General features: G+C 48.6%; 1 protein-coding gene across 1 annotated transcript in view; it reads left to right on the top strand.

The window, feature by feature from the left end:
• LOC311247965 (CUB and sushi domain-containing protein 1-like) overlaps window positions 1-12,368 on the top strand; it is a gene marked incomplete at both ends in the record, with an annotated part of 213,058 nt that overhangs the window by 67,412 nt on the left and 133,278 nt on the right. The window contains 3 exon segments of the mRNA XM_084338937.1: window positions 1,554-1,670; window positions 9,507-9,722; window positions 11,343-11,531. Coding sequence (XP_084195063.1) covers window positions 1,554-1,670; window positions 9,507-9,722; window positions 11,343-11,531 — 522 coding nt within the window.

The following is a 12,368-nucleotide window of genomic DNA, read 5'->3' as shown; positions in this document are numbered from 1 at the left end:
AGAAACCATTTTATCCCCTTCATACACTACGTTTAATTATTCCTGCACACAACCCAGAGCAACCGTACAGCTCCCGGTGCCTCTCCAGTGTGCACAGCCGGCCTCCAGCGGGAAGGAGCGAGGACGAAACGACCAAAATGAAAGACATATTCCTGCAAGTTTGAAGCCCCCCCCCCCTTTTTTTTTACAGCGTAATGTCGGCAGGTATGGGAATGGGATTCACAATTATGTCCAATAAAAGGCTGGCTGCGTGATCACGTGACTTTGTTTAGACCGTTTGGTGCGCGTGTGGTGAACGCTAAACCAAATAAAAAATGCAACAATGTCGCAAGTTCACCCCTATATCACCAGCCTACCAAACTATAGGCGTGAAAGCGGCCTCATAGTCCGTTTTATTACTCTTATTTACACACATTATAGCAGGTCTGTGTGTGCTCGTGCACATTTGTGTGTGTGTATATGCGTTGGTGTGTATGTGTGTGTACGTGTGTGCAGGGGTGTAGCTCCAGATTCTGGGCCCCATGAAAGAATTTGTAGGCCCCCAGTGAATGCGAGCGCGCATAAGCGCGCAAGCGAAATTGTTTTTGGTAATTTTTTTATTGATGAAAACGCATAATATGGTTTTTACCTATACATTCGGATCAGCAGTTCAGCACCTGCACTGTTGGTGGGTGAGCCTAGTAAAGGATGTCGCATTGCGTTCATCTTCAATGAATGGACCAATGCAATAGTCTACCAAAGCCCCCCCCCTCTCTCTCTATATATCTCTCACACACACACACACACACACACACACACACACACACACACACACACACACACACACACACACACACCACACACACACACACACACACACACACACACACACACACACAGAAACATACATAGTATCAATGAGAGCATCAATAATACACCTGAGTGATGTCTAGTAAAAAAAAAAAAAAATATCTTTTTTTTGGCCCCCCCCCCCCAGTGCTGGGCCCTTGGAATCATCCTAAGCTACCCCCCCCCCCCAGCTACGCCCCTGCGTGTGTGTACGTGTGTATGCGTTGGATATATGTGTGCAAGTGCCTGTGTGTTAAAGGAACACGCCTTCGGGAGAGGTGTTAGTTGGACAATGCCTAGGCTAACCGGCACTGTCCGCTTCCATTCATTGTGCTAAGCTAGGCTAACATGCAGCCAGATGGCTTTCTACTGAACGCACACAGAGAGGAAACTGGTATCTATCTTCTTGTCTCTCTCTCTGGAGAAGACGATAAGCTAATTTCCCAAAATGTTGGCGACGTGTTCCTTTCAATTGTTCAAAGACATGGTTAGAAATGATTTCTCACTCTCTTCTTTTGTGTGTGCGTGTGTGTGTGTGTGTGTGTGTGTGTGTGTGTGTGTGTGTGTGTGTGTGTGGTGTGTGTGTGTGTGTGTGTGTGTGTGTGTGTGTGTTGTGTGTGTGTGTGTGTGTGTGTGTGTGTGTGTGTGTGTGTGCGTGTGTGTGTGGTGTGTGTGTGTGTGTGTGTGTGTGTGTGTGTGTGTGGTGTGTGTGTGTGTGTGCGTAGCCCTGTGTGGAGGGTATGTGTTTGGTAAAACAGGGACAATCCTGTCTCCCGGATTTCCAGATTTCTATCCAAACTCCCTCAATTGTACCTGGACCATAGAAGTGTCCCACGGGAAAGGTAAGACACACACACACACACACACACACATACACACACACTCTCTCTCTCTCTCTCTCTCTCTCTCTCTTGTTTTGCACATGGCTAGCGTTGTCTCTTGCTCAAAATAGTGGTTGCTATGGTTACATGCAGCCGTCCTGGAAGAAACAACTACATAAACATTCCATGCAAGGACTCTATTTACATAAGCACACCACTTTTTCATTATTTAGATTCTAAATAATAGATTCTAATTTTACAATTTTTTTTGTGTGGTTCAATGTCCACATTTATATGCATTACTAGTGTTACGAACTGGCTCAAGCTCGCAACAAGAATAGGAGACACAGGCACAATTTAAGAAATAACAAAGAATTTATTGTCAGTAATATAAAGGAGCAGCCAATATATATGAGTATCAGTGTGTCAGCAGTGTGTGGATGAGTGTATGTGCAGCATGAATGTGTCGGTGTAAAAGCAAAGAAAAGCAACCAAAACAAATGAACCAAAAGTAACAGCCAAATGACCAAAGAACCAAATAATCAACCAACGGCAACCAGACAAACAAAGAACCAAAAGCCTCTCTCTGATGTCCTGCTGGGACACACCGGCCCAGGTGTGCACCAATTAGCTGACGAGCCTCCCCAGCTGGAAGACAACACAGTGTGGGGGAGGGTCGTCACACTAGTAGTAACACCATACCATTCACAGGGTGGAGAGAGAGAGAGCGAGAGAGAGAGAGAGAGAGAGAGAGAGTGAGAGAGAGAGAGAGAGAGAGAGAGAGAGAGAGAGAGATGATAGAGGGGGGAATGATGAGAGAGAGAGGAGATAGAGAGAGAGGAGAGAGAGAGGAGAAGGAGAGAGAGAGAGAGAGAGAGAGAGATAACTTTGTAATCCATACATAAAAGAGCAACAGGTCTCCAGGTTGTTAAAAGAGCAGGGTCCCTCTTCTTAGGCAGCAGGGGGGCGGAGCTGCTCGACCGCAGGAGGCTGTTAATGAGCCCCTCTGCAAACACTCCACCGGTACCTCCAGGAAATCACCCCCAGATGGTCCCAGGGACACTTATAAAAGTCCACAGGCAGCCCGTCTATCCCAGCGGCACGACCTGCAGGAACCAGCTGCCTGACTGCTGATGATGTGAGCTCCTCTAAGGTGAGCGCAGCAGCATCCAAAGCAGCTGGCTCCCCCCCAGGCCTCAGCGGAGGCAGCCCCTGAGGAGGAGCTCTGCGGCTGACTCCTCGTCACAGCCCCTCCGCCCCCCAGAGGGGGGTGTAAAGGTCCCCCGCAGGCTCTCTCATCGCAGCCGTGTCCGTGGTCACCCTTCCCTCAGGAAGGCCGAGACAGACGAGCTGTTTCTTTTTGGGGCCACTGATTTTTCCCAAGTTAAAAGAAACATTTACTGGGAGCATCCCTGTCTCTTATACTAATAAAAATGTGAAAATATAGCCAGCTCCTCCCTCTTACGCTGCAACAGACTAGAGCTCTCAGGGGTGAGTGACCCACATTCAGCGTCTCTGACCTCCTGCTCCAGAGCCTGAACTGGTGCTGGCTGTAGTGTAGAGTGTGAGGTGTACTGCTGATAGAACACTCATATATGGGCCTTCTCCACCTCCCACCACTGGCTTGAAGACTCAACCTTCCCTTTTCTGGATCTCCGTCGCTCCCAAAAACAACCAAAATAAAACATTGCAGTAGGTTCACGTTAAAATGTAAATAGGAATGAATGAAAGATTTGTATTTTCGAACAAGTATAAAAACTAAAATATATCTGTTCATTTTACATATATACAAAATATAATAAAAAAAAGCCAACAAAAGAGAAACAGGATGGCGAGGATGTTGTCCTCACTGATGTAGTGTGGTAGTGGAAGGGTTAACCTTATATAGTATAGTGTGGTAGTGAAAGGGTTAACCTTCTGTAGTGTGGTAGTGAAATAAAGCGTTAACCCTTGGTAGTGTGGGAGTGACCCAACCCTAACACCCGACGTAAAGAGGTTGACCTCATTTGCATACAGACACGCCCCCCCCCCCAGCTCATTATAATGCGAGGGCCGTGTGCAACACATGCGCTGATCGATCCCCGTATTCAACACCAGGTGGAGCTGAAGCGCTTTGCGACGGATCAAATGAGATCGGATTCAAATGTATTGTTGTCATCAACAGCACACTATAGCTAGATAGTGGAATAGACTGTAGTAATATTCCATATTTATACCGTGTTGTTGCTGGCCACCTGCCGCAGCGTGCACTCACTCACACCACACACTCACACACACACACACACACACACACACACACCACACACACACACACACACCACACACACACACACACACACACACACACACACACACACACACACACACACACACACACACACACACACACACACACACACACGTGCGCGCACAAACACACACACGCGTACTGTATAGTCTACGTGCATAATGAATGAACAGTAGGCTTATATTATTCTAATGACTTGTTTTAATAGGAAATTGCAGATACTGCGCTGCCCTATAGTAGTCATACTGTAGTTATACTACAGTACAGTACAGTGCACTACAGTACAGTACAGTACGGTATGGTATGGTATGGTATGGTATGGTATGGTATGGTATGGTATGGTATGGTATGGTATGGTATGGTATGGTATGGTATGGTATGGTATGGTATGGTATGGTATGGTATGGTATGGTTTTATTCTTAATCCCTGAGGGGAAACATGGTTTGCCACCAGAGCGAATACAAATACACAAACAAGAAACAATAACATAACATACAGTACAAGTTACATAACAGTTAAAAGAAGAGAAGAAGAGAGCCTCGATCTCAACACAGAGCTAGCGGTGTTCGTTAAAGAATGTTTACCCCAGCAGGAGCAAAGGACCTTCTCAATCGCTCAGTAGAAGCATCGATGCATCAGAAACCTATCGCTAAATGAGCTTCGCAGAGCATCGAATATATTGTACAGAGGGTGGCCTTCAAAAGATAGAATGAGCTAAAAGATAGAATCACTGAGCCAGCCTTTTTAATGATTTTATTTATACGTTTTTTGTCAGTAACCGTGATGCTGCCCCCCCCCCCCCCCCCCCCCGCGCAGCAGAGCACAGCATACAAAAGGACACTAGCCAGGATACCTTGGTAGAACACATGAAGAAGTGACCTGCTGATATCAACGGATCTAAGCTTTCTCAAATGAAAAAGAAAGCAGAGACTGGGTTTTCTTGAACAGAGTGTTCTGCTTCCAGTCCAGCTTGCTGTCCAGGTGGCGTCTATACTTCCCGCAAGCAAGTTGTCCTTTTGCGCGATCTGATTGGCCACTGACGTTTCTGGTCATGTGACATGTGCGCCCAATCGTGTGACGGCAAGTTCTTTGGATGGTTAAGCTTAGGCGCTCTTTCGAAGTTGGTTAAGGTTAGAGTTTGTCTTAGAGCAGGGCGATAGAACACCAGCCCTGATTCCAAACTCTAACCTTAACCCACTGCGAAAGAGTCGCCTAAGCTTAACCAGTGATAAACTAGGCGTTAGGTCGTTTGCAGGCTGTTCCAACGCGGAAATGGGCACTGCTCGTCATGCGATTGGGCACACATGTCACATGACCAGAAACGTCAGTGGCCAATCAGAGCAACGCGGAAGGACAACTTGCTTGTGGGAAGTATAGACTCGTCCAGGTGGACACCAAGGTACCTATAGTAGGACTGGACTATCTCCACCTCCTGCCCCCTAGTGATGACAGGAGAGACGTTCACCCTCTTCCTACTGAAGTCGTCAATCTCCTTCGTATAGGCCCGGTCATTGCCTTTGTTGACTCCACAGAGGCGTCGCGCACCGGTGTCAAAAACAAAAGGCTGCTCGGCGTGTGTTGGTTGACATCGACCTGCATTAAATGTAGTAAACTGGCACGAGAAATGTAGGAAATTGGTAAGCGGCGCTACGCTTGACTGAAACCTCAAACGTTTGCGGACATGCGGGTCCGCTCACAGTACGCCCGACTCTGTGGCGGCCTTAAGATGTCATGCTAAAAGATGTGTACTGTACGAACTGTACGTACTCTATAGGGCAGCGCATACAGCATCTACTATCTCCTAATGAAACAAGTCATTCGAATAATATAAGCCTACTGTTCATTCATTACACACGTAGGCTATACAGTGTGCGTGTGTGTGTGTGTGTGTGTGTGTGTGTGTGCATAATACGTGTGTATGTGTGTGTGTGTGTGTGTGCGTGTGCGCGCGCGCTGAACAGGTGGCCAGGAGCGTGCAACAAGACAGTATAAATATGGAATATTAATACAGTATATTCCACTATCTCTATATCCACGCGATTAGCTTTCGTTCTTATTTATTTATCCACTGTCATTTGCAGTGTCGGTGTAGTGTTTTTATTTATTATCGGACATCACGATGCCTCTCTTGAGACACAACTGTAAATGTAAAACAAAATGTGTATCATTATCTATTAGTATTATGATTATTTAATTCCAAGGATGTCTGTATAGAGTTGACGTGAACGCAATCGCCACGATTCCTCCCCAAATAAAGCCCTTAAGAACACGGCGCACACCAGTCTGTCCGACTTATACGACTGCTCTTCAGCGCTCCTAAATCCTGCTCTTAGTTAAGACCGAATCCAGGAGAAGGGACCGTTGGTGAATCCCAAAATTGGCCCGGAAATGTCTTAAATGGAGCTGCTATAGGACAACATGTTGTCAGATCTTTTGTCCTAAGTCCGTTATGGGTGAATGAGACCCATTGTCTGTGACAATGTATCTGAAACCGACATACTGTCCCACTCTGATTCATTATCCATATCACCTCCTCTCTCCTCCACCTCCTCCTCCTCCTCCTCCTCCTCCTCCTCCTCCTCCTCCTCCTCCTCCTCCTCCTCCTCCTCCTCTCTCCTCTGAGCAGCCTGGCTGGAACACCTCCTCCTCCTCCTCCTCCTCCTCCTCCTCCTCCTCCTCTCTCCTCTGAGCAGCCTGGCTGGAACACCTCCTCCTCCTCCTCCTCCTCCTCCTCCTCCTCCTCCTCTCTCCTCTGAGCAGCCTGGCTGGAACACCTCCTCCTCCTCCTCCTCCTCCTCCCTCCTCCTCCTAATCCTCCTCCTCCTCCCTACTCCTCCTCCTCCTCCCTCCTCCTCCTCTCCTCCTCCTCCTCCCTCCTCCTCCTCCTCCTCCTCCTCCTCCTCCTCTCTTCTCTGAGCAGCCTGGCTGGAACACCTCCTCCTCCTCCTCCACCTCCTCCTCCTCCTCCTCCTCCTCATCCTCCTCCCTCTTCCTCCTCCTCCTCCTCCTCCTCCTCCTCCTCTCTTCTCTGAGCATCCTGGCTGGAACACCTCCTCCTCCTCCTCCTCCTCCTCCTCCTCCTCCTCCTCCTCCTCCTCCTCCTCCTCCTCCTCTCTCTCCTCTGAGCAGCCTGGCTGGAACACCTCCTCCTCCTCCTCCTCCTCCTCCTCCTCTCTCCTCTGAGCAGCCTGGCTGGAACACCTCCTCCTCCTCCTCCTCCTCCTCCTCCTCCTCTCTCCTCTGAGCAGCCTGGCTGGAACACCACCACCTCCTCTCCTGGAGAGTTTGTCTCCTTAATTAGCCCCGGGCTGCAGGTGTTCCTAACCCTGCACGCTCTACGACTCAAGGCAAACAAAGCGGCCGTCAGGTCCAGCCTCCCCCCCCCCTCCCCCCCACCCCCCCTGTGGTGGATGGTCAGTGGGGCAGAGTTGTCATTTCCCCCAGCGGCGGGGCTGTCTACCGCCGCCTCCCTCCCCCGGATCCAGCCTCAGGGGGAGGGCCGCTGGCTGGCTGTCTGTGTGCGGGTGAGAGCGCGCGGCTCGTGACCCACATTACCCGGTGTGTTCTAAACATTTAACCCTTCCGTGCCGTGTAGAATCCCTTCCTCCCGTTTAAACCCAAAAAGGAGCGTTCAAAGTTTGTGTCCTGTAAACACAGAGGCGTGCTTTAATTTCACGTCTTTACACCCCGAGGCTCACTGATTTGAATGCGCTCACAAAGCTCCCAAAACGCTGGCCCTGACACGGTATTCCTGCAAGGACAGCGAGCGGTGAAACTAATAAAAACGCCTGTCTCTCTCCCGTGAGACGTAGCGGGCCCTCTTTACAATCACACCCACCGCTATATATATATATATATATATATATATATATATATATATATATATATATATATATATATATATATACATATTCATATGCATAGTGTACTCAGAAAATGTAATCGTTGAAAGTGTAATCATTGTTTCCCCACATGAAAGTGTAAGAATGTGTATAATATTTTATTCAGTCTCTCTTCTCAGCCCAGAGTGCATGGTTTCAGAATGGGGAGATTGAAAGTTCTGTTCGATATCACGAAATGGCAGTTTAATGCTAATTTAATCCTAGCTGGACTGTGTGCTCTCTTTCTCTCTCTCTCTCTTTCTCTACAATGATTTAACAGAGTTAACAGGATTATGTCCTTTTAAACAGTTTATTTGAGGAAAATGGGTTTTGAGTTCATCAGGGCTGATAGCAATTCATTTCCTGAGGCCTTTTGGGGAGTTTGAAGGTGTGGGGGCGTACGTGGTGTGTGTGTGTGTGTGTGTGTGTGTGTGTGTGTGTGTGTGTGTGTGTGTGTGTGTGTGTGTGTGTGTGTGTGTGTGTGTGTGTGTGTGTGTGTGTGTGTGTGTGTGTGTGTGTGTGTGTGTGTGTGTGTGTGTGTGTGTGTGTGTGTGTGTGTGTGCGTGTGTGTGTGTGTGTGTGTGTGTGTGTGTGTGTGTGTATGTGTATGTGTTTGTGTAAGCATACACACACACACACACACACACACACACACATACACACATGGGCTACACCCAATGTCTCTCACACACACATGCATGCACTTTCTCTCCCTCTCTCTCACGCACATACACACAGTAAAATATCACACACACACATAGTTCTTATATGTATGGAGTTGTGGCATAAGACAGGTATGCTGGTTGTCATGACAACACAAACCGCCACCCTGATAATGTTACGATGGAGATGTTGAACTACACTGCGGTTTGGACTTGTTTGTTTTCTGTTGTGTGCGAGATGTTTACCTTTGCTTGTGCGTCTGTGTGTGTGTGTGTGTGTGTGTGTGTGTTTTATTGTTAATTTTAGGTTAATTTTTACTCCCTCTCCCTCTCTGTCCCTCTCGCTCTCTATCCCTCTCCCTCTACCTCTTTGTCGCTCTCTCTCTCCCTCTTTGTCGCCCTCTCTCTCCCTCTCTATCCCTCTCCCTCTCCCTCTTTGTCGCTCTCTCTCTCCCTCTCCATCTCCCTCTCTGTCCCTCCCTCTCTGTCCCTCTCCCTCTCCCTCTCTGTCCCCCTCTCTCTCCCTCTCTGTCCCTCTCCCTCTCTGTCCCCCTCTCTCTCCCTCTCTGTCCTTCTCCCTCTCTGTCCCTCTCCCTATCTGTCCCTCTCCCTCTCCCTATCTGTCCCTCTCCCTCTTTGTCGCCCTCTCTCTCCCTCTCTGTCCCTCTCCCTCTCACTCTTTGTCGCTCTCTCTGTCCCTCTCCCTCTCTGTCCCTCTCCCTCTCTGTCCCTCTCCCTCTCTGTCCCTCTCCCTCTTTGTCGCCCTCTCTCTCCCTCTCTGTCCCTCTCCATCTTTGTCGCTCTCTCTGTCCCTCTCTGTCCCTCTCCCTCTTTGTCGCTCTCTCTGTCCCTCTACCTCTCTGTCCCTCTCCCTCTTTGTCGCCCTCTCTCTCCCTCTCTGTCCCTCTCCCTCTTTGTCGCTCTCTCTGTCCCTCTCTGTCCCTCTCCCTCTTTGTCGCTCTCTCTGTCCCTCTACCTCTCTGTCCCTCTCCCTATCTCTACTTCTCTCTCCTTCTCTTTCTCTAGGTGTGCACCTGGTGTTCCACACGTTCCATTTAGAAGAGAACCATGACTACTTGTCCATCACTGAAGATGGCAGCTTCCTGTCTCCCATAGCCCGCCTCACGGGCTCCGTACTGCCTCCTAGTGTCAGGGCTGGGCTGTACGGCAACTTCAGCGCTCAGCTGAGATTCATATCCGATTTCAGCATGAGCTACGAAGGGTTTAATATCACATTCTCAGGTGAGAATATTAAACTATTTAAGGCAATCATATTTTATCATTACTACCCTAATAACCCCAACAATGAGGTACCTTAATACACATAATATTAATATATGTTAGTAATATATGTTCCCTAGCTAGCATAGTGTTATGTTTGTTCCCTAGCTAACGTAGCGTTATGTTCCCTGGATAGCATAGTGTTATTTTTGTTCCCTAGCTAACGTAGCGTTATGTTCCCTAGCTAGCATGGTGTTATTTTTGTTCCCTAGCTAACGTAGCGCTATGTCCCCTAGCCAGTAAACTGTTATGTTCGCTAGCTAGCATACTGTTATGTTCCCTAGCTAGCATAGTGTTATGTTTGCATTTTGCAGTGTTGCCCTGATTGATAGACAGACCCATGTGATTCCAAATATTCCAATTAGCTGTTAGCTAATCTAGTTAAAGATCTAATGAGTCGTGTCACCCTAGTTTCAGCCTCTAGAGGTCACTATAGCACCACCAACACAATGTCTGTTTAGACTGAAACGTCAATATTTGACCTTGATTGATAACACTTTTGAACTAAGCATTGCAGATCAAATATGACTCGAGGTCTAACAATATCATACAAATCGTATCGCTAAAATGTTTTAGGTTCAACTTTGGGTAGAAAAAGAGAAAGTTGACATGCGAACAACCATTGTCTCTTTGAAAACGGGAACAGAGAACTTCGGACTGACCACTAGCTGCAAATCAGGTGCATTCCACGTGTGGAAATGGCAAGTAGGGAGGGGATACATTATGCAATAATGGGCACTCGCCAATGGTTGACGTGTGTTAGGTATGTAATCTAGCTATAAGTGAGGAGTCAAAAGTAATTCTGGGAAACATAGTTAGTCACCAACTGAAGCAAACTTAGGGGATAGGATGGGAGAAAGTATCTTTTGCAAAAATACAATTACACCATTCCGATTGAATTACAAAATTCAATCTGAAAGTAATTCAAAATGTACTGTACATTACGACATTATATTGGAAATTAATTCCTGGAATATGTTGAACATCAGAATCAGAGTCAGTTTTATTCACCAAGTACATTTACATGTACAACGAATTTGGCTTGGTACATTGCTCACACAAAGAGGACATGAACCAACACATCTAGGATATAGGCAGGGCTTGACGAATCAGATTTGACTATGTAATTATATATATTGATGATTTCTAGAATATTTTGTGTGAATGGATTTCCCTTTACCAACGATAATGGCAAAATAAAATGTGGTATTAATGTTAGCCTTCATATGATTTTTGTGGACCATCGTGGGGTTAGGTTATGGTTATGGTTATTATTAGGTTATGGTTAGGAATAACAAGGTTAGGGTTAGTTACATAATGCATGTAAGTCCATGTAATGTCCCGATATTTCACATAAACAAACGTGTGTGTGTGTGTGTGTGTGTGTGTGTGTGTGTGTGTGTGTGTGTGTGTGTGTGTGTGTGTGTGTGTGTGTGTGTGTGTGTGTGTGTGTGTGTGTGTGTGTCTGTGTGTGTGTGTGTGTGTGTGTGCGTGCGTGCGTGCGTGAGTGCGTGCGTGCGTGCGTGTGTGTGTGTGTGTGTGTTTGTGTGTGCGTGTGTGTGTGCGTGCGTGTGTTTCCAGAATATGACCTGGAGCCATGCGAGGACCCTGGCGTTCCGGCCTACAGCCGGCGGGTGGGCTTTCAATTCCGAGTTGGCGACCCACTGGTCTTCTCGTGTTTCCATGGTTACCGACTAGAAGGAGACAGCAGGATCACCTGTCTGGGTGGAGGAAGACGGGTCTGGAGTGATGCACTGCCACGCTGTATAGGTATACACACACTGCTACTACTACTGCCACGCTGTATAGCTATACACACGATACTACAACTACTACTACTGCCACGCAGGGTGAGAGGGGGGTAGAGCAGGCATGCAGGGTCCAGGGTGAGAGGAGGTAGAGCAGGCTGGGTTCCAGGGTGAGAGGGGGTAGAGCAGGCTGGGTCCAGGGTGAGAGGAGGTAGAGCAGGCTGGGTTCCAGGGTGAGAGGAGGTAGAGCAGGCAGGCTGGGTCCAGGGTGAGAGGAGGTAGAGCAGGCAGGCTGGGTCCAGGGTGAGAGGAGGTAGAGCAGGCTGGGTTCCAGGGTGAGAGGAGGTAGAGCAGGCAGGCTGGGTCCAGGGTGAGATGGGGGTAGAGCAGGCAGGCTGGGTCCAGGGTGAGAGGAGGTAGAGCATGCTGGGTCCAGGGTGAGAGGAGGTAGAGCAGGCTGGGTTCCAGGGTGAGATGGGGTAGAGCAGGCTGGGTCCAGGGTGAGAGGAGGTAGAGCAGGCTGGGTTCCAGGGTGAGAGGGGGTAGAGCAGGCAGGCTGGGTCCAGGGTGAGAGGAGGTAGAGCAAGCTGGGTCCAGGGTGAGAGGGGGTAGAGCAGGCTGGGTCCAGAGTGAGAGGAGGTAGAGCAGGCTGGGGTCCAGGGTGAGAGGAGGTAGAGCAGGCTGGGTCCAGGGTGAGAGGAGGTAGAGCAGGCAGGCTGGGTCCAGGGTGAGAGGAGGTAGAGCAGGCTGGGTCCAGGGTGAGAGGAGGTAGAGCAGGCTGGGTCCAGGGTGAGAGGAGGTAGAGCAGGCTGGGGTCCAGGGTGAGAGGAGGTAGAGCAGGCTGGGGTCCAGGGTGAGA

This window comes from Notolepis coatsorum (genome assembly GCF_963971535.1).
Source record: "Notolepis coatsorum genome assembly, contig: SCAFFOLD_268, whole genome shotgun sequence".
Classification (NCBI taxonomy): domain Eukaryota; kingdom Metazoa; phylum Chordata; class Actinopteri; order Aulopiformes; family Paralepididae; genus Notolepis; species Notolepis coatsorum.
This window is presented reverse-complemented; position numbering and strand designations above follow the sequence as displayed.